A 22,945-nucleotide genomic window follows, 5' to 3' on the forward strand; every position below is an offset into this window, starting at 1 on the left:
CAGGACTCCCTCTGGTGCTTTTTCGAGCAGGTGGTTGTTCTCTAACCGCCTGGCTGACTTTCTCCTCTCCTTGTGTGTCTCCTCACACCGACGCTAACCCCTAAAGAGAACTTTAGAGCTAAATTGAAAGCCTACCTTTTGGACAGTAAGTAAAGACTTACTAACTAAAGCACCCTCCTCGCACGCTGCCGCTGCTGCATCACTCCTCTTCACGCTTTGCATGCCACAGGTTGATGAAAAAGTTACGGCAGCTGGTTGAATGTAACACAAACCCTGTAATAAATTATAGCCGTCCCTTAAGTGTACTCAAGCTTCACTTAAGTGCGCTAACTTGACTCCCCTCTTATGTTTTTTCCTTCCTTCTGCCTCCTCTCAAATGTTAGCAGGGGCACGGTCACGGAGATGGCTGATAAATCAATACCTATTACACCGGCAGTCTTGTCGTTTCTCTCTCTCGAGTCTCATCTTCCTTCGGTTTCATCCTGCAGCAGCTGCTCAGGGACTTCGCCGCCTCTCTCTCTCTTATCTCGAGTTTGTTTTTTTTTTGTTTTTTTACTTCCCACTTCCTCTTCCTTTCTGCTGCCACATGAAAATAAATAATTCCAACTCGGGGGACAAACAATAATCTTTCCCTTGATTGAAAAGTGGCCAAGGCTTGAGCGCAAAGCAGTAACACTCAATTACACGGCGTCCAAATGGCTTCAGGTGGTTTTATGATGCTTGACACATGTATAAGTTCTCCTGTATATGTACCAGAATTAAATCCTACCTCATGTCATTTCATAAAATACAGATAAATGTGCATTTTTCTTCTCTAACTTAAGTTTTTACCCAACTAATTTTACTTCTACTCGAGCTTCCTGTAGTAGTTCAAAAAGGCCATATCCTCAATTCTAAAATTTGCCATCTCTTGACATTCAGACTAACATTTATCTGCCGTAAATTCCATCTAAGTGCGGTAATACCGAGGGGTGGGACGGTTGAAATCTCCCTCCACGGCTTCCATGAATTATTCTGTTCATGCTCGATCTCTGCCCCGCATTAATAATTCAACCGTCTCAGCCTTCTTTTAACGGGGCATTTCCATCAGACGGGGTTCGTCAGCAGCCTCCTAAATCAAAAAAAAAAAAAAGCAAACTTTTGAAGTTGCCTTAGACACTTATTTAATTGGATGCCCTGTGGCTCCTGAGTAGCGTTTGAGCGTCAGCAGCCGTGTGTGGAGGTGGGGGTTGGGGGGGAGAGCGGTGGGTTTAAGATATTTTTTTTTTTTTAAGTGAGCACGGTGCTCTGAACAATTAAAAATTACGACTCTGCGTGACTATCCCCGTCAGCTCCTGGCGTTTTAATGTCGCAGGTAATAAAAGGAAATGGACCGAGGTTTATGTGCATTAATAATCTACCCCCCCTTCCACTTTAACAGCAGCTTGTTCCCTCACGTTGCACTTTGTGTCATCACCAAAGATTTGTTTCTTCCCTCACTGTTGTCCCCAGGTCCCTGGCGCTCTTTGTAACCTCTGAGATCAAGTTAGACGCCGATGAACATTCATATCTAATGTTTTTTGTGTTTTTTTTCAGGTCCAGGAAACAATGCAGCAGCAGGACTCGTCCACTCCCAGTCCAGAGCTATGATTGCTGCCGCGGCTCGACGCAGGGACACGAGCCACAACGATCTGTACTACGAAGAGGCTGAGCACGAGAGGCGCGTCCGCAAACGCAGAGCGAGGTGAGTAAAAAAGTAAAGCACGGCACTTGAAGGAGAAGCGTCCTAGTTTTGAGGCCGTGTCCTGTACGTTTGTCACTAGAATCTACTACTTTTCGGACTGAATCATGAGACAATAGTTGAAATCTTACCGTGTTTCCTCCCAGGCTGGTGGTAGCTGTAGAGGAGGCCTTCACTCACATCAAGCGCATGCAAGAGGAAGAGCAGAAAAAGGCTCCGGGGGACGTGATGGACCCGCGAGAGGCAGCGCAAGCCATCTTCCCCTCCATGGCTCGGGCTCTGCAGAAGTACCTGAGGACCACCAAGCAGCAGCACTGCCACAGCATGGAGAGCATCCAGCAGCACCTGGCCTTCTGCATCACCAACAACATGACGCCCAAGGTTAGACCTGTAGTCTCATGTTTAGAAGATTTTCATTTGGTTGTTGATATACTCAGCGAGTGCGTCCCTCCTATTCAAGGCGTTCCTGGAGAGCTACCTGAGCCCGGGTCCGACCCTGCAGTACAGCCGGGACCACTGGTTGGCCCGTCAGTGGACGCTGATCAGCGAGGCGTCGGTCACCAGCGGCCTAAAAGACGGCTCCCTCTTCCTGCTCAAATGTGTGGACTTCAGCCTGGTGGTGTCAGCCAAGAAGATCCCTTACATCCAGATGTCAGAGGAGTACATCGACCCCAAATCACACAAGTTTGTCCTGCGGCTACAGTCAGAAACATCTGTGTAGGACTCCAAATGTTTGTTTTTGTTTTGTTTTTTTATTCCTAACCCTGATGCGTTGCTCTCAAATGTTTTCATTTTGGGTTCTGCAGTTTTTATTTTTACAGTTTTTGGATTATTTTTTTTTTTTTAAATATATTATATATGAATCTATATATCACACACATTTGAATATATTGATCTATTAATGTTTGATCTGGATGAAAAGAAGAATTGAAAGATTTTTTTTTTGCTCACAGGAGTCGGTTGTGTGCACATATGCGTGAGTGGATGCGTGTGCTTGTGTGTCAGTTTGGGTCAAAACAATCACTCGTTTTTTAATTTTACGAGAAGTCTGAGACGAGAACAAGACACTTCGGTCTCTGCGTTGGATTTCTTTTGTGACGGACGGACAGGCGAACTCACTAAGGACAGCGATGGTGTGATGTCAGTGTTTGATTCTGGACGTCTGATGAAAACTACTTTGCCTGTGGCGTCTAAACAAAATCAAATGAACCAACTTCAATCAGTTTGTGCATTAAATGCGCATTCATCTATGTCTATAAATGAAAGAAGATGCCTAAAAATGTGGGAACACGTGATCGCAGTTTCCTCAGAAAGGACGTGGGACTGTTTTCCTGTTGACCTCCTCATCACTACTTCAGGACATGTGCAGAAACACTTTACCCTGACGTGCAGTAGCTAATCTGAGCAGCCAAAGTGTGACTCTTTGATTTTGTTTTGGTGCAGGATCCTTCTCCAGAAGCAAGAGTCTTTAATATTTCCACTCCAGTTGGGATCTACACAAAAAACAAAAAAAAAACAGCAGGGTGAACTCAGAATGAACCGGATAATGAGAGACGCTCTGAGATGGACACGTGCCCAAAAACATTTGCCCTGCCTCAACGGTTCAGTAACCTTCTCAGGGGCTTTCATGTCTGCCACATCTGCCTGACATGATGGAAAGGGAAGGCAGCGGGGAGGAGAGACGGAGCTATGATGTCTGAAATAAATAATAATAAAAAAAGTACTACTGACTCTCCAGAACAGAAATCTCTGTCTGGATTACACCGCATTCAATCCAGATAAATTCTCGATCTGTAAAAGTTTGATAAAGTTGTCTGAGGCCAGCATAAGGAAGGAGTATAATCACCTGCAGCTTAAATGGTTTTAAATTTAGTATAATGTCCATTTTCATAGCCTCCAACCTGACAGTTTTGTATTTTTATTTTCAGCAAAGAGACTAGAAATAGGAGGGAAAGATGAAGAGAGAGAGGGAGAGAGAGACAGCAGGTGTCACATGATCACAAGCAACGAAGGTCCTCAGTCTGGCTTCAAACCCAGGTATGTTATATCTTAACTGTTAGGTGAGCAGGGCTCTCCAGATTGCAGTGCTTTTAATTTGAAAACCCCAGAGACGTCGGCGACGTGAGAAAGGAACATTATACTGAATTTATCAATACAGGAAGTGAGCAGCTAAAGTATTTAAAGTCTTGATTTCATCTCAACTCACAGGGTTTTATGACTAGACTCAATTAGCTATGATAATAAATCATCAGTGAGCTGCGGCAGGGTGGAGCCTCCGCTCCCAACTGGACCGTCTGGTTTTTTTCTTCTCTCATTGCCTTCTCTCACCTCTGTTGTCTGATAAACATGCAAATCCCTCGAGGTCAGTCCCTTTTGTGGAGAGCTCAGATAGGGAGTTTTCTTGGTTTCTCTTTGACCCGACTGATAAAACAAAACCCACATATGTTTAAAAAAATAATAAAAAATAGGCTAAATGATCACTTTAAGATCATGTATGTTACTCTTTTCCCGTCACAACTGATCTGCAGATTCCCTAAAGTTGTAAAGAAAACAAAAAAATAGTTGCACCCGAGCTCTTGTTTAGCTCGCACAAGCAGAATAAAGCTGGGTTGTCCCCTACCGCCCCCTGGCTGATAAAGCTAGCATTGTCACTGAGGGCACGTCGTTTACATATACTCATACTGCTCATTCTTTTGCAAAAAAAAACCTTCACTGTAAAACGTGTTAAACCACCGGGAGAGCGTACTCCGCTACGTTTTCCTGTTTAACAGCAAATATCCTCTTTTATTAAAAGCACCTGCCACTGGTTATATTATATTTTGCACCTACTGACAGATGAACTTTGTATGTGACTGTGCCTCCTGTTTTTACACTGTATCTATTTATGTAAACAAGCATGTGTGTATGTCAGTGTGTATGCGTGTACCGTATGTGTGTGTGTATGTATGTAAGGCATTCCAGTTCACATGACCTGCCTCTTCTTCCCCCTCCCCTCTTCATCACCACCGTCTGTTGCGTTGTTGCCAGGTTACAGTCCTCTGTCATGGCTCGTTTGTTTTGTTTGTTTTGTTTTTTTTTTATTGGAAAGCTTTATGATGATGATGATGATGATGACGTGACATTGCAATGTAAGACATGGTTCAGTTTCACCGCGTTAGCATTTGTTAAAAGAAAAAACAAAAAAAGACTAAAATAAACATTTTTATGAAGATTTGTAAAAACGCTGACTACGGCCTTCTGACTTCTCAAATGACACACGGATCTAGATGTTGTTCCCTTCAGCCGCCCTGTGCTATTTGTACCTCTGTTTGGAATTTCCTACATGTCCCAGAATGCCTCTCGGTTCTCAGAATGAGCGGGAAGTCTTAACCACCCGAAAGTACATACTTAAAACCAGAGATATTTCATGTAAAAGCTATTAAACCAAATGTTTTAGCCTTTAAATTCAAAACTTTTACAGGTGAATCATTCAATAGCATATAAATAATAGATTTTTTTGTGTTATATTAAAGTTATATAAAGATTAAAATCCTCAAAATCACCAAAAAAAGGGAAGTTCATGTCTTAAAATGGTCTTAAAATAACATTTTGGTTAATAATTTTGCCTTAAATTACACATATAATCCATATAAAGTACATTTTTATACATTAATTCATCTGTTTCTAAAAAAAAACAAAGACAGTAAGAAAGATGAAGCAGGTTTAGATGCAGTTTTTTAAACGTCTTACCAAAAAATCTTGATGAAAAGACCTCATGCAAATTATGTTATCATGGGGAAATCATTCCCGGCATTTGTCCATAGTTCACAGGTAGATTTATTCATTATTTTCTGCTTCTATATATAAGTTAATACAGTAATTACATCTCCCAGTATCTTATGATCTTGAGTAAATCATCAAGTTATATCAGGATAACTTGTTTTCTTGTCGTCGTTCCTGCAAACAGCAGGTCACTTTCTCTACGTAATGCATCCTGTTACATCAAGAAAGCTATTCCATCATCGTATAACGGCACTCTGAGATCACATAAAAACATCAGCTTTTTTTCTCTTGACCATATCTGCAGTGAGAAACTCTGCCCACAGCTGTTTCATTTCCTGCCTCCCATTCTCCCGAGCTAATAAGTCCACCGTTGAGTTCATCAGCTCCTCCACACTCATGGTTTCCCTGCTCTGGCTGCAGGCCCGCTAACACTCTCCCCTGTCGTTGCATATTAACCACCAGGTCCCGTTGCGTGACATGCCCGAGCAAAACATCAGCTTTTTTTTTTTTTTTTTTTATTGTGCTTTATTTTGGCGGCTTTTCTGTTGTCATGGAGCTCAGTGGTAATTGGCTTGCCGTCAGCCTGTCAGAGCTGCGCCCGCCCGCGCCTCGTGGGTAAATAAATGAATGTCGGTGTCCGGCGCTGAAAACGAACAGCCTCGTCCCTCCGCGAGCCCGAGGCCGCCTGTCGGAACTCATCTGTCCCCGGCTTAATTCCTCTCTCTCTCTCTCGCCGCCCGCCTGCCTGCTCGCTCCGCGCAGGACCAGGACAAGGAGCAAGAGAGATGGGTAGAGGGGTGAATGAGGAGCATTTGCATCTAAATGGGATGTTTTCTTCTCTTCAATCCAACCTGCCTCCCTATTTCTTCTGTAATGACTTGGTTATGTGTAGATCAAGGCATGAGAGGAGATCCCTCCGGTTGCTGGTAGCTTCGAACAGAAATCTTAACACATCTATCTCGTCTTTGTTCTTTTTCTGTTTTATATCAAACCTCTTAGACCTGTCACACCTCTAATGTGATCGTGTCATCCTTCATCTCTTGGGGGGGTGAGCGACATGCGGGGGAGAGATGCCGCCGTTTGAGTTCATGTAAAGCTGACTTTCAAAGGAAATCTGTAACCGTAAGTGTGACATGTTCACTCGCCTCAAGTCGCACAGTTTAATGTTCTCATCTCTCATTGCATAGTTTAAATCCCACACCGTGATGCAAACATCCTGTTGACCCACTGCGCTACCTCCACCTCCACCTCCAGTGGGAATAATAATTCTTGCATGGCCTTGTATTATTTATTCATGTCTAGTGTTGTGGGTTCAGGCGGGACTGTGTTTGCTCCTTCCTTACTCAGTTTGTTGGACCCTGGTGGGCGAACCTTTGAGCACGTTTCACTCCCGTTCCTTCACCCCCGACCCTCCCCAGCCTCAACGTCCGCGTCCCTACTCCCATTAGGAGGAATAACATCCGTGAATTATTTATGCGATTTAATAATTCAACGTGAAAAAGTTCATTGACCGGGGGGAAGAAGTGTGCCATTCCGGTGTTGGGAGGATTAGTCTGGACTCTCTTAATGGAAGATTAATGTTATAGACATGCACATAGTCATTAAGGGCTTTTATTAACATTGTTTAACATGATGAAAATACCTCATTTGTAGTTTTCTCCCGGATAGATCACAACCAAACAATTCAAACATTAACATTTATTATTTTCTCACATTTTGCACCAAGATAAGTAACTATATTCAGCCTTAAAGCTGCTATAATTATTATGTGTATGTTAACGATGGATCAGATGGCTATGTGTAATGAGAAGGAGGGTCGCACAACTCCACAGTTTAATCTAATGGAATGTTTTACCATCTTTCAGCTTGTTGTTTTGGTTTTATAGGCAGCAGCTTTAATGTTTCAGTGCTTGAAACCCGCTGGACGCCACCTACCGAGCAACAAACGGCAAACAGAAAAACACGAGACATCTGTTTTATCTATGTTAAAACTACCTTACATTTTCTTCTAATCATTTAATTGTTTGATTCTAAGCCGGATCAGTTTTTTGACCTCTCGGTTTAGTCATCGCCGTCGTCTTCCTCGTCCGGGTCGTGGCTTTCGCCGCTGTCTTCCGTCACGTAGCTGTCGTGGTTCTCCTGGTCGTCGCCGGACTCGTCGTCGTCCTCGGTGTTCACCCTCCCCGACAGGACGTCCTCTATCCAGTCCTCCAGCTCCTCCGCCGTGGGCAGGTCCTCGTCGTTGGACATGTCCAGCCAAACGCTGTCGGCCTAGAATGCAGAGCGCAAAAGATGTCAGGGTCTGTGAGGTCCTCACCTTGGTGTTTTCTGAGATTTTAGGCCTTACTTACGTCTGTGACGTTGACCACACCAATCTGGGGTCTGAACAGGTCAAGCTTAAATGTTTTTTCCCAGTATGTGGTCAGCTGAAGGGACGAGATGAGGTTAAAATTTAGAAAACTGTTTATCAAGAACATTATTTTAGATAAATAAACATATTTAACGATGAGGCAGAACCAGAGGGAAGTCATCGGGGTCGATCCAGACGATGCTGAGCTCTGGGTTGTTGGTGTTGTCTCTGGCCACGTCTTTCAGTATCTCCAGGAACTCGTAGCCATCTGGACGTGACAGAACAGAAGCAGCTGAGCTTCCAGGTGCAAAAGAAAGACGAATGATTGGAATCAAACGGTACAAAGCTCCGAATTACAGCTACAGACCTGGATCTTCTTCTTCAGCAAAGGCCACAATATGTATTCCGTCCATGTCATCCTCCTGGAGATGGAAAATGATTTACTACACTGACTGAGTACAGCTCTGGATTCAGTCACTGAAGTGAGAAGGCATTTATGCAAACCAGTTTGGAGGGCTCATTCACATCTGCTGTGGAAGATTGAACAACTACTCACCCAGGTCTCAAACATATTCTCTGCACGAAGCTTCCTCAAAGTAGCCCTGTAAAGAGCAGACTGTTGTAAAAAAAAAAAAAAAAAGAAATCCCACACAAAATAGCACCAGAAATAATGCTTAAAAACGAACCAACCTTCGGTGCTGGGTCACAAATTCAACAATGTCCATCTCTGACAGAGGTCTACCAGGAAGGATGGCCGGCTCTTCCATGAACGGCTCGTAGAAATTCACCTCATTCATCTTGAGAGAGAGATGCTTGGCTACCTGAAAAAAAAACAACAGGCTGTCATGATACCAGTGGCGAATAAGCAAATATATCATAGTGATGTCTAAACTCCAGGAGGAATTAGATTAGCATAAAGATTGGACACAGCTAGCCTGGCAGATTCAAGATTTAGCCTAAAAAGCTTGACCTAATAGAATATCCAAAGCTCAACAATTTACCTATCATAGTGATGACTACAGGAGGTCTACTGCTCAAGAAATAGTACGGCACGTGACCCGTCATAAAACGTCATTTTTTTGTGTTTTTCTATGAATTTAGCAAACGGCGTGTAACAAATTAAACTGTGACCTTAATATGTGCTAGTAGGCTGATTTTGTCAAAAATGGACATACTACGTTAGCTGTTTCCAGTCTTTATGCTAAGCTAAGCTAACAGTTGGGCTATCTCTGCGCTAATTAAGCTAACCAGGCTAACAATGACCAGCCTGGAAGAAGCCAACACAAAATTTGTTTTTGTGATGGAAAGTCGGTCTGGATTCTCTCCATTGGGAACTGATTTTGCTCCGGTAAAGTTCAGTCGGGCCAATCAAATCGTTTGGGCGGGGCCTTATGGGGGTGATGGACAAAAGAGTAAGAGCGTCCCAGTCATATGCATCATCTGGGCGACGTGGAGTGGAATTTGTGTACAACAAAAGGGCACTGACTGGTTGTGGGACTATCCAGAGGTCATATTTTTCTCGCCCCGTAATGAAGCGTGTTGTCAGAGTCTATCTAGAATGTTGGATACACAACCTTTTATTGTCATATATTAAGACTCACAGATTTATCAAAGGTAGCAAAGAACTTGATGTAAGGTTGAAACCTCTCCGACGCCTCTTGAAAAGCTTTGTAGTCTGAGAGAGAGAGAGAGAGAGAGAGACAACATGACATGACGAGAAAGTGTTGAAATTCAGAATTCGCATTCTCGTCATATGCATGACTTAATCTATAGTGTGTGACGAGGAAGGCAAGCAGCAAAAGTCTTCATTCAATTTCCCATCGTGATTCCCACTGTCTTCCCTCCGGTAACAAAGTCTCCCTTAATACAGTTTTATACGCTTGCAACATGCTCCTGGCTCTGCTCGCAACAAGGTCACCGCCAAGGACCAACCCATCTCTGGTCAGAAAATAGGCTTCATAATGAAAATTTGTGCCACTGTCACATCAGACCAGATAGCATCTTTCTTGCCTCACTTTTTGAGAGTACCTATGATAATTGCGGCTTGACCTATTAGACAGAGAGCTAGAAGCTATTTAAAGGCTCTCATGAGACTGAGCCAGAGTGCCACAGTCTGGAATCAGGTTTCCTTTTTTACGCTGCACGGTGATGTAGCGCCATTAGGCTATATTATATTAGCGCCTAGGGAATCACAGCGGGGCAACTTTAGTGTTTTCACCCCACCACACACCCTCAGTCTTTCCCAATAAATCCAAACACATTAATCTATATAGACACTGGCGCATGACTTTGGACGGCCAACTAACAGGAATCCTCTCCTTTGAAGTAACCGATGAGGCGGATGTCTTCCTCCATCCTCTCGAAGGCCCGTAGCTCCATGGCGTTATTGATCATTTCTACCGGGTCCTCCAGCACCTAGGGGGCGGTATAACACAAAGAGTTTCAGCTAGTTAGCTTAGCATAACAGAATTAAAGACGACTTGAAGACTACTTAGCAGTTGTTCTACTTTGAAAGAAGTTTTCAGTGGAAGCAATGCATAGAGTATAGTAGAACTTATACTTTATGCTAAGCTAAGCTAACCAGCTCTCGCCTTAGGCCTGTATTACAGATACGAGATTTCCCAAATTGGCAAATCCCCCTTTTCCCAAGCAATGACTCAAGTGAAAATGACATGCATCCAGTCCTTCGTAATCGCGTGTTACCGTGAAGTACATCATTCACACGTCCTCTAATGAGGCGGCAGCGGATTTAATCACTCACATCCAACAGGAACTCCACCAGCGTGTCTGACGATAGCTCCCCGTCAAACTCGATGACGCGGTCGTCCTTGAAGACATACAAGCTGCCCACCTCCTCCAGACCTAGACAGGCGGCAGAGGTGGCGTCCATTATTTTAAGGAGGCGCACAAAGGTGCCACAGCCTTTACTGTTTTTAATTTAGGGCGTGCAATAGATGATCATACCCAGTTTTTTGGCTACTTTGGCGTCCTTCTGGGAGTCAACCATCCCAAAGCCGATGTCTTTGTCCTCTAAGACTTGGGCTGTGAGCTGCATCGGCACAAAAACACACATGTTCACTCATTGACTTGCACTGAACAAATCACTTAAAGGATATTTTCATGTTTCTGCAGCAAGGTAAAAGTCAAACCGCTGGATGTCTGCGGGAAACTAGACTCCCAGATGTTGCTACAAAGCTGCTTGACCTGATTTTCAATCAAACTTACTTGCTCGCTGCCTCAAAGTGAGCATTTATCCCAAATTAAACGGGACGGTTTGTTTTTACGAGGGTGTTTTGATGTAAAATGAGGCGGTTGAGGGGGCTCAGAAAGCCACAAAGAGTTTCTAAAATAAGCCCGCGGTGACATGTTTGCAGGAGAGCATTTCTTTAGTTGAGATGTGTATCTGTTCTGACTTATTTGAATAATTAAAATTCCAGGGATCAACTCAGATCACGCTGAGATCAAACACTCATTACACACCCTTTGCATTAACTTCTGGGTTGTGTATCTGAGCTGGCATCCACAGCTGCCGCCGTCTTCGCCAGTGCATCTTTTCATTACCGAGGTTGTGCACGCACGCTGAGAGCACCCCCGTGGAGCTTTCTTGTTAGAGGAAAGGGACTGCTTGCCTTTCAGTTCGCCGAGGATGACTGATACAGAAAACCAGCCGTGCGCGGAACATGACAGAAGTGCAAATCAGATACCTGAGAAAATATAGCGAAGAAACCAAAGGTGTGAACACACGCACGGGCCCTTTCTCATGATTCCTGCTCAAAGATGAGACCCCAGAGTACATCTACTTATTTCTAGTTCACATGCAGATAGTAAAGAGTTTTGGGAACAAGCTATAATTAACAGAGCGACCTAGAAATAATCCCTAGATACATGTGAACCCGCAGAGGACGTAATGGGATTAAAATCACTGCTAAGGGTGGAGAGCGAGCACATAAAGACTCAAACATCAAACTGAGGCAGGATGACAGCACTTCCTTCTATTCTTCCACAAAGTCTGTCTCGGTTTTTTCCATAGTGACTTGTTATGACAGGTTAGCACAGCAGAGCGTCACCCGCAGGGATCTGAGCTACAGTCTATTTGGACATTTTTATGTTATCAGTAACATTAGACATATCAGGGCATTGTATGTCAGAGCAGATGCATCTCTCAACTCCAGGTGTCTCGTTGTATCTGTAATAACATCTTCTCAGTGGCTTTCAGGTATTTGAAGTCATCAGGAGAGTTAAGCATTTGTGGAGATTTAAAAATGTTAAAACATTTTAGGAAATTTGATGTTGCAAAGACCTGAAATGTAAAACATCACACAATTTTAGTGGAAACTCTTTCACACAACTCATTTTCTGCGTCTCACACATTTGCAGTCAGCTCAGCTCTGTCTAATTTATTCAGTTCTAGTCTCTCTTCTCCAGCTTCCCCCTTCTCCCCCCCCCATCTCTTGAGACCCACTTCCTCACCCACCTCCAGCACCAGCTCCGTCATCTGGAACCTCTTCTGCAGGCCCTTGTTTGCCGGCACGGGTTCGTGGTAGAAGAGGCACAGCAGGTCGTACCTCTTCAGAGCCTTCTTGTAGTTGCGTTCGCCGATGTCCAGCACCCGGTCCTTCCCGTCAAAGTTAGGGAACTCGAGACCTTCCTCTGCGCCGCACAGGAAAACCAGGGGAAGGCACAGGCCGGACAGAAGACAGAGCCACATTTGCTGCATTTTTGGAGGCGTGTGAGAGCCAGGAAAGTTTAAAAAAATTAAAGGAGATGAAGGATATTCAGAAATATGAAACAGTCACACTAATATTTCATCACTACTTTCAGCTCTGCCTCTTTCTATCCTTTGATAGCTCTCCCCATCCACCTGTCTTCTGTCTCCTCCTCCTCCTCTCTCCGTCACTTAGTCTCACTGCACAAATCTCAGGAGGGGCTCTTTCTTCCTCCTTTTTTTTTTTTTTTTTTTTTACTTCCACTCATTTTGTTCATCTCATTTAAAGGAGGATTATTAATCAAGCTGTCATTGATGCCTTTACAATAAATGCAGAAATCAGACATCCGTTCAATTATAAACCCATATAAAGGAACAAAATTATATTCAGTTTGTGTTTTTTTAAATTATTTGCCATTAATCTTTTATCTTTATTTATTTTTTCCCACTTTTTGATCCTAAATTTCGAAGCATTACGGTAACCTCACACACGAATTTCCATGTGCGCATTACCGTACTGACCTGTGGTGCTGACAGCATTCAGGCAGAAGTAACAGATCACAGATCGCGGCTGCTTTGTTTCTCCCGTCGTTCAGACAAAACTAGAAGATAGAGGGAAAATGGAGCGATTGTGGCAGTGGAGGTTTTTAACGCTGATTTGTTGCTTGAGTTCGGTCGGTGCTTCAGGTAAATTCATTTTTAAAACAACTACTCTTAAAAGTTACTTTATATAAAACAACCGGCGGGGCTCGGTCGCGCTCATTTGCGCTGAGAGAACTTTTCACGAGGGAGTCATACATCACCTCACGGGCTAGCTAGCTAACTAGCATAGCAGCTAACTCAACTTGGATGAAAGGAAAGCTCTAAAAGGTGGCTTTAATTGTGGTTAAAAGTTTATCTGAGAGTAAGAGTGTAGACATGCGTGTGTTTTTTTGGTTTTGTTGGTTATATTCATTAAAAGTGAGTGAGGTTTTGTCTGCTAACTGCTAATTAGCACTAAGCAATGTGTGGCTTCACTAGTCTTCATTCATAAAAGTGTGTGTAACTCTAAGCTGCGTGGGAGGGTTTGTTCCTGAATCAAGTGAGCAAAGCTGCAAACTCGTGGAAATGTATAAATACATGTCTTCTAAAACAAAAAAATGTGTCTTTTTATATTTTTATGTGTTGTTGTTGTTGTTGTTGTTGTAGGGAATCAGTGGAAGGATATCATAAAGACGATTTCTGATGCTGTTAAAGGGTACACGCCCTGCAACCCTGTCAACTGTAGCTGTCATGCAAGGTGGGTGCAAAATAATCTTGGAAATCCTGGTGTTTATGTGGGATTTTTCTTGTTGCCATGCCAACACTTGCATCCCGGCGCCACAGTGTTCTCCAGATCCACCTTCTTCCATTCCTCCGTGGTCCAGTTGTGGTGCTCACGTCCCCAGTATAGGTGCTTTCGGGGTCAGCACGCACCTTTCTTTCAGGAACGGCATGAACTTTGTCAGTAGTCTAAGCTGCAGCTGTAGCCTTTGCTCGCCACGTGCATCTCGCCATCACAATTTGCTCCCTGTCAGAGCCACTCACATCTTTCCACTTGTCCGTTTTGTTTCCAACACTATTGACAGGTGCTGTGATAGGTAAAGCCTTTCATTCTTATGTTGTTTTCTGTCCAGCGTCCTACAAGACGACCTGCGTCCCTTTAAACGGGGAATCTCGGAGGACGTCATGGCCGCCACGCTCCAGAGAGGAGTGGGAACCCACTACCAGATCATCGGACACAAGCTGTACAGAGAGCGCCACTGCATGTTCCCCGCCAGGTGATAAAATACTCTTGCTGGTACATCTGAATCGGAAAATAGAAATCTAAAATAGTTTGTGTTTCCTGCTTTCAGGTGCAGCGGCGTGGAGCATTTCATACTGGAGGTGATTGACAGGTTGCCCGACTTGGAGATGGTAGTAAACGTCAGGGATTACCCTCAAGTCCCGAACTGGGTGCAGCCAACCCTGCCTGTCCTCTCTTTCAGTAAGGTCAGAATATAAGCATACTTAAAAACAACACATTGGCGTTAATTAAAAGTTACTGACGTGTGTGTGTGTTTGGCGTTTGTAGACGTTGGACTACCAGGACATCATGTATCCTGCGTGGACGTTTTGGGAGGGCGGACCTGCCGTGTGGCCCATATACCCCAGTGGACTGGGAAGATGGGATCTGATGAGGGATGAGCTTAAAAAGTAAAGTTTAACGCCTCTGAGAGAAAAGGAAAACTGCAGAGGTTTTATTACTACAAGTGTGTGACTTGTCGTTATATCGCAATGTGTCGTGTCAGGTCTGCCGCGCAGTGGCCCTGGAAGAAGAAGGAGCCCAAAGGATTCTTCAGAGGCTCCAGGTCAGTCTTGTGAATCCACTTAAGTTGTTTAAATTTTGCAGAATTCAGCAACGGTCCAAATTATTCTTTAAAAACCTCAAAACTTGATTTAAAGCGTGCGAAAAGCTGCTGCAGGGTCATTTATGCATTCCTTTTTTGATTTAATTGGCACCTTAGAAAAAAAAAAATGTGCCCAAATTGAATAAGTAATAGTGGCACAATGAAGAGCCTTGTGCTCTTAGGATAAGGGACCCACGTGAGAATTTTTAGATATATTAAATCCCCTCGTCCTCATCACCGGGCCAAGGTAAGGTCAGAGAAATGTTTTACTTAAAACTATGAATTAAGGAGCGAATAACGGCTTGATAATAATAAAACTGTAAAACTCTAATCTGTTCCTGTGTTGTAGAACCAGCCCAGAGCGCGACCCCCTGGTCCTTCTCTCCAGAGACGATCCGGAGCTGGTGGATGCGGAGTACACTAAAAACCAGGCCTGGAGGTCTGAGAAGGTGAGTCGCAGAGAAACCAGATCACACCAGGGGTCACATGCATCGATAAGTAATGTAAATCTTAAGCTGCTCAATGTTATAGAAGTCACTCTTTTTTTTTTTTTTTAGGATACTCTTGGAAAACCCCCAGCCGCAGAAATCCCCCTGGCCGATCACTGCAAATACAAGTAAGATGCTTTGTGGATCGAGGTTAGAAATTGAATTTATTCACATTTTAGTCAGCTCCAAGGTCCCAATGAGGCGTCGTTCGTATATGTTGGAGGGGGACACGCCCCCGAGTGCAGGATGAATCATCAACATAAATAGTTTTGCCTTAATTGACTCTAAAATACCTAAGAAAATCAGTTTTTTGTCAATCTTGGACTAAATACAGCCATATAAGTTACTTCTAGTGCTTGACATACCATAAATAAATCATCACAGCATCATCCCAGCTGGTGGAGATAGACAGCTCAAGACTGTTTCTTTCCAACTCTCCCAGGTACTTATTCAACTTCCGCGGCGTGGCTGCAAGCTTTCGCCTCAAACACCTCTTCCTCTGCGGTTCTTTGGTGTTTCACGTCGGCGACGAGTGGCAGGAGTTTTTCTACCCTCAGCTCAAGCCCTGGGTTCACTACATCCCAGTCAAGCAGGACCTCTCCGACGTCAGGTAACGCTACAAGCCATAAGGGCTGTATCTGTAAACGTCTATGCGAGTATATTAACGTGTTCTCTGTCTTCAGGGAGCTGCTGCAGTTTGTCAAAGAGAATGACGCCGTCGCACACGAGATCGCCACAAGGTGCAGATCATGTTCTCTGATTAAACTGAATGCTTTTGCACTATATTACAATCTTTTTGATTATTATTCTCGTGTCTTCCTCTCCCCTCAGGGGTATGGAGTTCATCCTGAACCACCTGCGGATGCAAGACATTTCCTGCTACTGGGAGCGACTCCTCACCGAGTTCAGCCGCCTCCTCACCTACAAACCTCAGAGGAAGAGCGGCCTCAACGAGATCGTCCACAAGCCCAGCAAAACGGAGCTGTAGAGCCGAGAGACGCTGCTGCAGCGAGGAGAAACGCCTGGATGATGAATGTAGCTGCTGCACGCGCCGCAGCGTTCGACTTCCTTACGAGTTCCACGTTTGTCAAAATCACAGTGTTATTTAAAGGCAGAGCCAGAAGACGACCACTCTCTGATTAGAAGTTTTACACGTTTAGTTCACTCATAATGAGGAGGCCAGAAAAAAATAATGTCTAAAATGAGTTTTTAACATGTATTTGGATATATATGTCGATCACGGCTCAAGTTGAGTGCCTTGCTGGGGATGTTTGTGTATTTTCTGCATAAAAAGTTTTGCCTTTTTGTCTTTTTTTCATGCACAACACTCACCAACATCTAATAGACACATAATAGACTGAAAACCTTTAACTTTCAAGACTTGAATTGTTGCATTTTAGTTAGGGATAACAGGCTGTTACCTTTATTGTAGTCCACTGTATTGGGTAACGGTGCTAAAAGGGCTTCTTATAAGGTCCTTATTTTTTTACAGCTCCCAAGAAAACTCATTTAAAGCAAGGTATTGTATACTGTAAAAGAAAAACGTGGCCCAATGTGTGATGTTTAGTTTAGAAATGTGTGTTTTAGCTTAAATAAGAAGAGTTGAACGTATCCATATGTTTTGCTGCACTGCCCTCTACTGGACAAGTGGAGGAACTCCAGCAAACCTGCCAGCAACACTATAATACACAACACCTGCGTTTTTTTATATGAAATGACATGAAGTTTGATAACTTGAAAACACAAAAGACTGATGATGATTTCTCCTTTAGCACCAAGTGCCATCATTTAGCAATAACGTTGTCCTGAGTCTGTAATTGATGCTGGGTCATGTTGAATATGTTGTAGTATTCACATTGTGCGGTTAAAAGAGAAGATTTTCACTTTTTTAAGGTTGTGTGCGTGTCATTGTGTTTTTTATTCATTATTATTATTAGAAACTGGTCGATTAATGTGCTGAATTGACTAAAACAGGTGCGATCACGAGCCAGGTCATGATGTAATAATTTTTTTATTATTTCAATAAAATTAAATAAACTTGTTAATGTCTATTCTTGTTATATAATGTGCGTAAAACATGTAAATAAGCTGATTATGCTTTAATTAATATGATGCAGGTGCAGGTGCAGTAGCGGTCCTCCACCGTCAGGCGGCGCTGTGGCCGCTCTATTTAAAGCCGGGGTCACAGGTCGAAGGACTGCTAGGTTGTCCGAAAGTCAGCGTGAGAAAGCTGACAGAAGAGGACCGGCTACGAAAAACTAACGGGGGGGCTTTCATGCTCCCTAACCGGGACCTCACCTCCTCTTCATGAACCAGTTCGTCCCGTTGAAGAAGCGTCTGTAGGAAGCTGGTAAGTTACTTTGTCCCCACCTGTGATATAACACAAGCTAACAGCATGCTAACAGCTAACGGATTCCATTGTCGGACGGTTTGTGTTTTTTTTGCTCAAATAAACCATGTAATCAAAAAAAACAATTAAAATAAAGTGTTTTAACGTGTCGTGAGTATTTATAATGATAAATATGCTTTGTCAAAGATAACGCGGTGCTAGCTTACTTGTTAGCACTGATTGTTTGACCTGACACAGGTGTGCAGCATTAGGCTAATTAGTGAATGATAACGAGTCAGCTGCAGGTGTGCACCTCTGAAGACGGTTTGTATAATTTTATATATAATAAAAAATATAAAAAGCTATACTATATTAATATGTTGGTGTATTAAAGCTTGGAAATGGTTATTCTTGGGTATGCATTGATAAGTCTTGCATTAATTGTGTCTTAATTACTCCACTGAAACATCAATGGTGCATTTCGAAGTCGAGATATTAATATTTTTCCCAGAAAGTCAGCTTGTGCGCAGGGTGTGTTTTCACAAGGCTGCAGCACTTAACATCTGCTGGGTCGTGCAGCCTGTGTAGCCCTTGCCAGGATTTCATCTGCCCCGCGGCTATTTGTTTTGAGGATGGCGTTTAAGTTGAGGCTGTGTGTGTGTGTGTGTGCAGCATCTCAACCCGTGCCTCCCCGTTTCAGCCCCCCCACGCCAGATGAAGCGTGATGCTTCCAGAGAGGCACAGAGCGAGCTTCGCCCTCCAGAGACGACGGGCAGATTCAGCCCCCCGGGGCGCGCTGAGCACCGGCCTACTGCAGGGCCTCATCCAGGGCGCCCGGCCTCCTTTCTTCTGCTTTTCGCTCCCCAGGGTCCACGCAGCTGATGTGGCTGCTGCCCAGTCTGCACAGATGCCCTCCTCCTCCTCCACCACCACCAGTCCCGCTTCTGTGCCCGTCCCCTCTCAGAGCACCCTGCCAAGCATCATTGGCAAGCCAGAGTTCCCAGACTCGGGATGGGAACGCATCAAGGAGCTCTTTGACAGAGAGTTAGTGTTTGTGTGTTTCACAATCTGTTGTTGTTCAGCTTATAAAGAGATGGTTATTCTTTTGTGTTTGACTGAAACAAAAATTACATCACTTGGTTCTTCCTTCTCAGCTGGAAGGATTGTCCTTAATGTGATTTGAGGGCATCGTGTTGTGCTTGAGGTTTTTGTGATGGGCCTTAACAAATTACTTTATCATAAACCTGACAACTGGTAGTTCTATAAACACTGAAAACAATCTGTGGTCCTTTAGGAAAGTAAAGTTTCGAGCAATCTTCTTTCTTGTGCAGTCTACTTTAACAGCTCTTTAAGTACAGTAGGACTCGTCTGACTTTATATTTTGACATTTTATGCATCTTAGACTTTTCAATATCTCGGCACAACTTCATGTCTTGGAAGTCTTTGTGTCTAAAGATGACAAATGCTTCTCTCTCTCTCTCTCCCCTTGTAGTCCACAAGAGAGGTACTCTGAGGAGGTCGCCAACGCCATACTGAGTACCGCCTATGCCGCGTTTGTCGGCTTCGTCTACGGGGGCGTGCCGGCAGCTCGCCATGCCAGGCAGAGGTACATCCAGATGAGCCAGGCGGAAATATACAGCAGTCGCGTGGACGCGGTGGTAAGTGCTTTCTGCGTCCAGGTGTGCGCGTTTATTTTTATTTATTTTTTTTAAGCCGTCACAATGTTTTAACGCGTCTTTTTCCTGTCTCAGCGCTCGGCACAGAACGCAGCTATCCGGGGTTTTGTGAGATACGGATACAGGTGGAGCTGGAGGGTGGCTCTTATAGTCACTTTGTTCAAGTAAGTGAAAACCTTGAACGCCTGAGTTGACACTGAAAGCAAATTGTTTGTTTTTTTTACACATATATTCTCATCTGTTCCCCTGCAGCTCAGTCAACACAGGGCTGTCCGTGTACAGAGACAAAGATGCCATCAGCCATTATGTTGCAGCTGGAGGTGAGTCTCCAGGGCGTCAACGTGCCACGATCACACCTCTTATTTTTCTTTCTTTAACCTCGATTGACACAGGAGGGAGCGTCGTCAGGGCGTGCACACCCTGTCACAACGAGGCTGCTTCACATTCACACCTTTTTGTTTTTATTTAAAATCTGGGATTTGTCATCCGCACGCACACACCGTTCCACATATATACATTATAATGTGCCGTAGCCATCGCCTGCAGTTTTATTGCTTATGGGGATTCATGACCCGACAAGTCTTCAAACATGTCAAGCGCCTGCTGAGATCCGAGTTTGAAAACGCAACGCTTTTATGAAGTGAAGAAAATCGTTGGCATCCTGCTATTAGCTGTGCTACGACTTTAATAACTCGGTCCCAGCGGCGATTCCAGCGCGGGACCTTGTAGAGAGTTTCATGCATGCGGCGTCTTGCAAGCCGATCCTGAGGGCACTGAAACCGTTTTAACTGTTGTCCCCTAAATCACATGGAACACCCTCCTCCCTCTTCGCACTTATTCACATGTAAAACATATTCAACTACTTCAACAATGAAAGCACCAGCACATTTTCCTTCCGCCATTTCCAGCAACCCCGTTTTAAACCTGCACCGCTGACTTGCTCCGAGTCGAACTGACAACTCTGACACCTGAAAGCAACACACGTCACACGACATCAAGAACGCAGCAGTGATCCTGCTTGCGCTTGAACCTATAGCATGCCTAATATACCGTCGTTAATTATTGTGTTAGGGATGCCGAGAGGAAATGTATGGGGAGTGTTAACACGTAGCCAATTATTCTACTTCTTTGCGCGGATGATGAGTTGTGTCCTACCTGTTAATGTGCAAACTGTGAGCTGCAAACTCAGATTTCACAGCCCTCGTTTAACCTGGTGATGAATTGTTTTAACACGCACACTGACCTCTCACTGACGATGAATCTCTATGTGAACAGCTGTCACCTTCGGCCTCTTCCGTCTGAACCTGGGCCTGAGAGGGTTGGTGGCGGGGACGGTCATCGGAGCGGTCCTGGGGTAAGCTTTTAATTAATTTACTACTATCGATCTTACAGCTGATTAACCGATCTCATTGTCGGATGCTCTACTTTGACTGACATCCCTGCTTGCTCATGCTTGTGTGCGTGTCTGCGTTCATGCCTGCACGCTTCAGAGCGAGCGAGCCAGTGAGCACTCTGGCAGCCAGCTGCGCCCCTCCCAGCAACCCTCTGCCGCCCAGCTGAACCCCCTACCCAGCCTCCTCCACTGCTGCACATCCAAGTCTGTTCACGGTGCCAGAGGGACCTCATGTGCACCGCAGAGGGCCATGTTTTGGGTACTAGAGCAAGGAGGGAGGCCAAGGCAGCAGCTGCCCCTCTCCGTTTATACCGTAACTGTTATCCCAGCCCCTCGTCTCCATCTACCTCCCTCTTTATGCTTGCTCCTCTGGCCACTTTCATGTGAGGGCACACAGCTAAAAGCGGAAATTGAGTTTGATGGTGGGGGGGGGCGACTTGTGATCATCAACTCCATGTTGGCTCAGAACTGCTCTCCTCTTCCTCTCCATGTCTGCCTGAACGGCCAGCCTCTTGGAGCGTTTGATGTGTGCAAACGGCTCCAGCCCGGCCAGGTGCAGCAGTGGTTTGGGGGGTAAAAAAAAAAAAAAAGAGTGGGGAAAGTGGAAGTAGGCAGCACATCACGCTCCAAATCTTCCCCCAGAATCGCCCCGTTTTTTGTTTTATCCAGGAACGCGTTAGAAGTGTGACTGGAAGGTACGGCGAGTTTATGAAACTAAAGTAGCTGCTCTGAAAGAAGTTACATATGATTGTTGGTTGTATAACTCATTGTGCAATGCTGGGAACTGTCTGAGGAACGCATTTGGTGTTGACGTGCCAAATAAATGGTTTTGTGGTTTGCACCTCCCCATAACTTAATCTCTAATTAGTTTTAACAGTCTAAAGCGTTGCAGCCGTGCTCTGTCATAAAGTATTTTATTATCTGCTCGTAAATTTTTATCCTAATTTGTCTTTATATTTCAACCGTGTAATTTTGTTTTGTATTTGCTGACTGTCTTAGCGGGGACTCCCTTGCAAAACACTGTTGTTAATGTGGGATTTTACTGGTGTAATAAAAAAAATTGACGTGTATTTTAATGTTTTTGTGTTTGTTTAAGATGCCGTTAATTATAATATATTGTGTCTTGTGCACAGGACGCCTGTTGGTGCTCTGCTCATGGGCCTCCAGTCCCTGGCTGGAGAAACCATCCGGGAGAAGAAGAGAAGAGAGCGTAGAGAACTTTATGAGCTCAAGCTTGAAGAATGGTAAGATAGATAGATAGATAGATATAGATAGATATATATATATATAGAATAAAACAATGCTTTTAATTGTCTGAGCGTTTATTTGAAGTCGTTTTCTTTGCTCCTCTCCGTTACAATAAATAAGGAAGGCTCGTCTGCAGCTGACGGACGAGTTGATCGACGGCCTGAACGTCGCCGCTCGGCCAGAAGAAGCCACCAAGGACGCGCAGAGGATCCAAGAGCTGTTGAGTTTACCGAGGAATGAGGGCGAGGACGCCGGCGGCCGATGAGAGAGAGAGAGAGAGAGAGAGAGAGAGAGAGAGAGAGGCCGCTTTACCGCCATGGTATCTGGACTAAATACAGCCGGGAGGACATCTGTCCTGTTTCTTTTCACCTGGACCTTTTTGGTTTTTTTTTTTTTTCTTCGTCTTTTAACTTAATTGGAACTGACAGACATTAGACTAGATGTTTTTAAAGGTTCATGTCGTCGTTGCAATAATAAAACTATTGGACGTGATGTGATATTTACCCCAGTAACTGCCCCGTCTGTAGGTTAAACAACCTAATAAAACACACTGGTTTATGTCAAATACCAAAACATCTTTCTTTATCTTTTTTCTTGACGGCGTCCTCTGTAGTTTTGCCTTTGACTTTGCCTCTTGGGCTTTTCAGCAACTAGGTCAAACATGGCCTCGGCCCCCGGTGTAAACAAGATGTGACACGGCAACAGCTGGGGCCCCGGGATGCAGCAGCAGCAGCAGCAGCAGCAGCGACTGCTGACGTGCAGATGGACGGCTAATAGAAACGGACTGACCAGTTTGTGTCTCCACAGAGCAAGGAGTTCAGGTAAATTTCACAATTGGAAAGTAGTATTTGTTTTGTTTTTACAGA

The 22,945-nt window shown here is 44.3% G+C and overlaps 4 protein-coding genes across 5 annotated transcripts; 3 read left to right on the forward strand and 1 right to left on the reverse strand.

Moving 5' to 3' along the window:
* The first annotated feature begins 1,391 nt into the window (after window positions 1–1,391).
* On the forward strand, window positions 1,392–5,138 carry LOC311509607 (vang-like protein 1). Its single transcript, XM_084574837.1, has 3 exons — window positions 1,392–1,723; window positions 1,867–2,101; window positions 2,181–5,138. The coding sequence occupies exons 1-3, from the start codon at window positions 1,626–1,628 to the stop codon at window positions 2,439–2,441; spliced, it is 594 nt and encodes a 197-aa protein (XP_084430963.1). The 5' UTR covers window positions 1,392–1,625; the 3' UTR covers window positions 2,442–5,138.
* A 2,276-nt stretch (window positions 5,139–7,414) lies between these two features.
* On the reverse strand, window positions 7,415–12,549 carry LOC311509046 (calsequestrin-2-like; the record flags this gene model as incomplete). Its single annotated transcript, XM_084574086.1, has 11 exons — window positions 7,415–7,753; window positions 7,834–7,908; window positions 8,000–8,100; window positions 8,200–8,254; window positions 8,389–8,434; window positions 8,523–8,653; window positions 9,434–9,507; window positions 10,139–10,247; window positions 10,594–10,694; window positions 10,797–10,881; window positions 12,307–12,549. 11 exons carry the CDS (start codon window positions 12,547–12,549, stop codon window positions 7,544–7,546), a joined length of 1,230 nt encoding a protein of 409 aa, XP_084430212.1. The 3' UTR covers window positions 7,415–7,543.
* A 581-nt stretch (window positions 12,550–13,130) lies between these two features.
* On the forward strand, window positions 13,131–17,419 carry poglut1 (protein O-glucosyltransferase 1). The gene is made up of 11 exons (XM_084574139.1): window positions 13,131–13,224; window positions 13,726–13,816; window positions 14,193–14,336; window positions 14,412–14,547; window positions 14,630–14,751; window positions 14,847–14,906; window positions 15,295–15,394; window positions 15,503–15,561; window positions 15,876–16,043; window positions 16,117–16,173; window positions 16,265–17,419. The coding sequence occupies exons 1-11, from the start codon at window positions 13,158–13,160 to the stop codon at window positions 16,419–16,421; spliced, it is 1,161 nt and encodes a 386-aa protein (XP_084430265.1). The 5' UTR covers window positions 13,131–13,157; the 3' UTR covers window positions 16,422–17,419.
* Window positions 17,420–17,622: 203 nt separating this feature from the next.
* Window positions 17,623–22,652, forward strand: timmdc1 (translocase of inner mitochondrial membrane domain containing 1). Of its 2 annotated transcripts, none has more exons than XM_084574182.1 (8): window positions 17,623–17,783; window positions 18,435–18,806; window positions 19,255–19,420; window positions 19,514–19,602; window positions 19,691–19,758; window positions 20,714–20,792; window positions 21,965–22,075; window positions 22,200–22,652. In XM_084574182.1, exons 2-8 carry the CDS (start codon window positions 18,487–18,489, stop codon window positions 22,342–22,344), a joined length of 978 nt encoding a protein of 325 aa, XP_084430308.1. In that variant the 5' UTR covers window positions 17,623–17,783; window positions 18,435–18,486; the 3' UTR covers window positions 22,345–22,652. The 2 variants fall into 2 exon arrangements, with proteins under 2 accessions (XP_084430308.1, XP_084430307.1); XM_084574181.1 differs by having other exon boundaries at window positions 18,463–18,806.
* Window positions 22,653–22,945: the final 293 nt, after the last annotated feature.

The sequence above is a fragment of the Chelon labrosus genome (genome assembly GCF_963514085.1).
Source record: "Chelon labrosus genome assembly, chromosome: 24".
NCBI lineage: Eukaryota > Metazoa > Chordata > Actinopteri > Mugiliformes > Mugilidae > Chelon > Chelon labrosus.

What these genes read in the sequence shown, in the direction of transcription:
- timmdc1 (XM_084574182.1), top strand. Translation starts at nt 18,487, where the DNA reads ATGCTTCCAGAGAGGCACAGAGCGAGCTTCGCCCTCCAGAGACGACGG. An exon ending in GCAGTCGCGTGGACGCGGTG is followed by an intron (nt 19,421 to 19,513) that starts GTAAGTGCTTTC and finishes TTCCTGTCTCAG; the next exon opens with CGCTCGGCACAGAACGCAGC. An exon ending in CCATTATGTTGCAGCTGGAG is followed by an intron (nt 19,759 to 20,713) that starts GTGAGTCTCCAG and finishes CTATGTGAACAG; the next exon opens with CTGTCACCTTCGGCCTCTTC.
- poglut1 (XM_084574139.1), top strand. Translation starts at nt 13,158, where the DNA reads ATGGAGCGATTGTGGCAGTGGAGGTTTTTAACGCTGATTTGTTGCTTG. An exon ending in GAGTTCGGTCGGTGCTTCAG is followed by an intron (nt 13,225 to 13,725) that starts GTAAATTCATTT and finishes TTGTTGTTGTAG; the next exon opens with GGAATCAGTGGAAGGATATC. An exon ending in AGGCCTGGAGGTCTGAGAAG is followed by an intron (nt 15,395 to 15,502) that starts GTGAGTCGCAGA and finishes TTTTTTTTTTAG; the next exon opens with GATACTCTTGGAAAACCCCC.
- LOC311509607 (XM_084574837.1), top strand. Translation starts at nt 1,626, where the DNA reads ATGATTGCTGCCGCGGCTCGACGCAGGGACACGAGCCACAACGATCTG. An exon ending in GTCCGCAAACGCAGAGCGAG is followed by an intron (nt 1,724 to 1,866) that starts GTGAGTAAAAAA and finishes GTTTCCTCCCAG; the next exon opens with GCTGGTGGTAGCTGTAGAGG. An exon ending in CCAACAACATGACGCCCAAG is followed by an intron (nt 2,102 to 2,180) that starts GTTAGACCTGTA and finishes CTCCTATTCAAG; the next exon opens with GCGTTCCTGGAGAGCTACCT.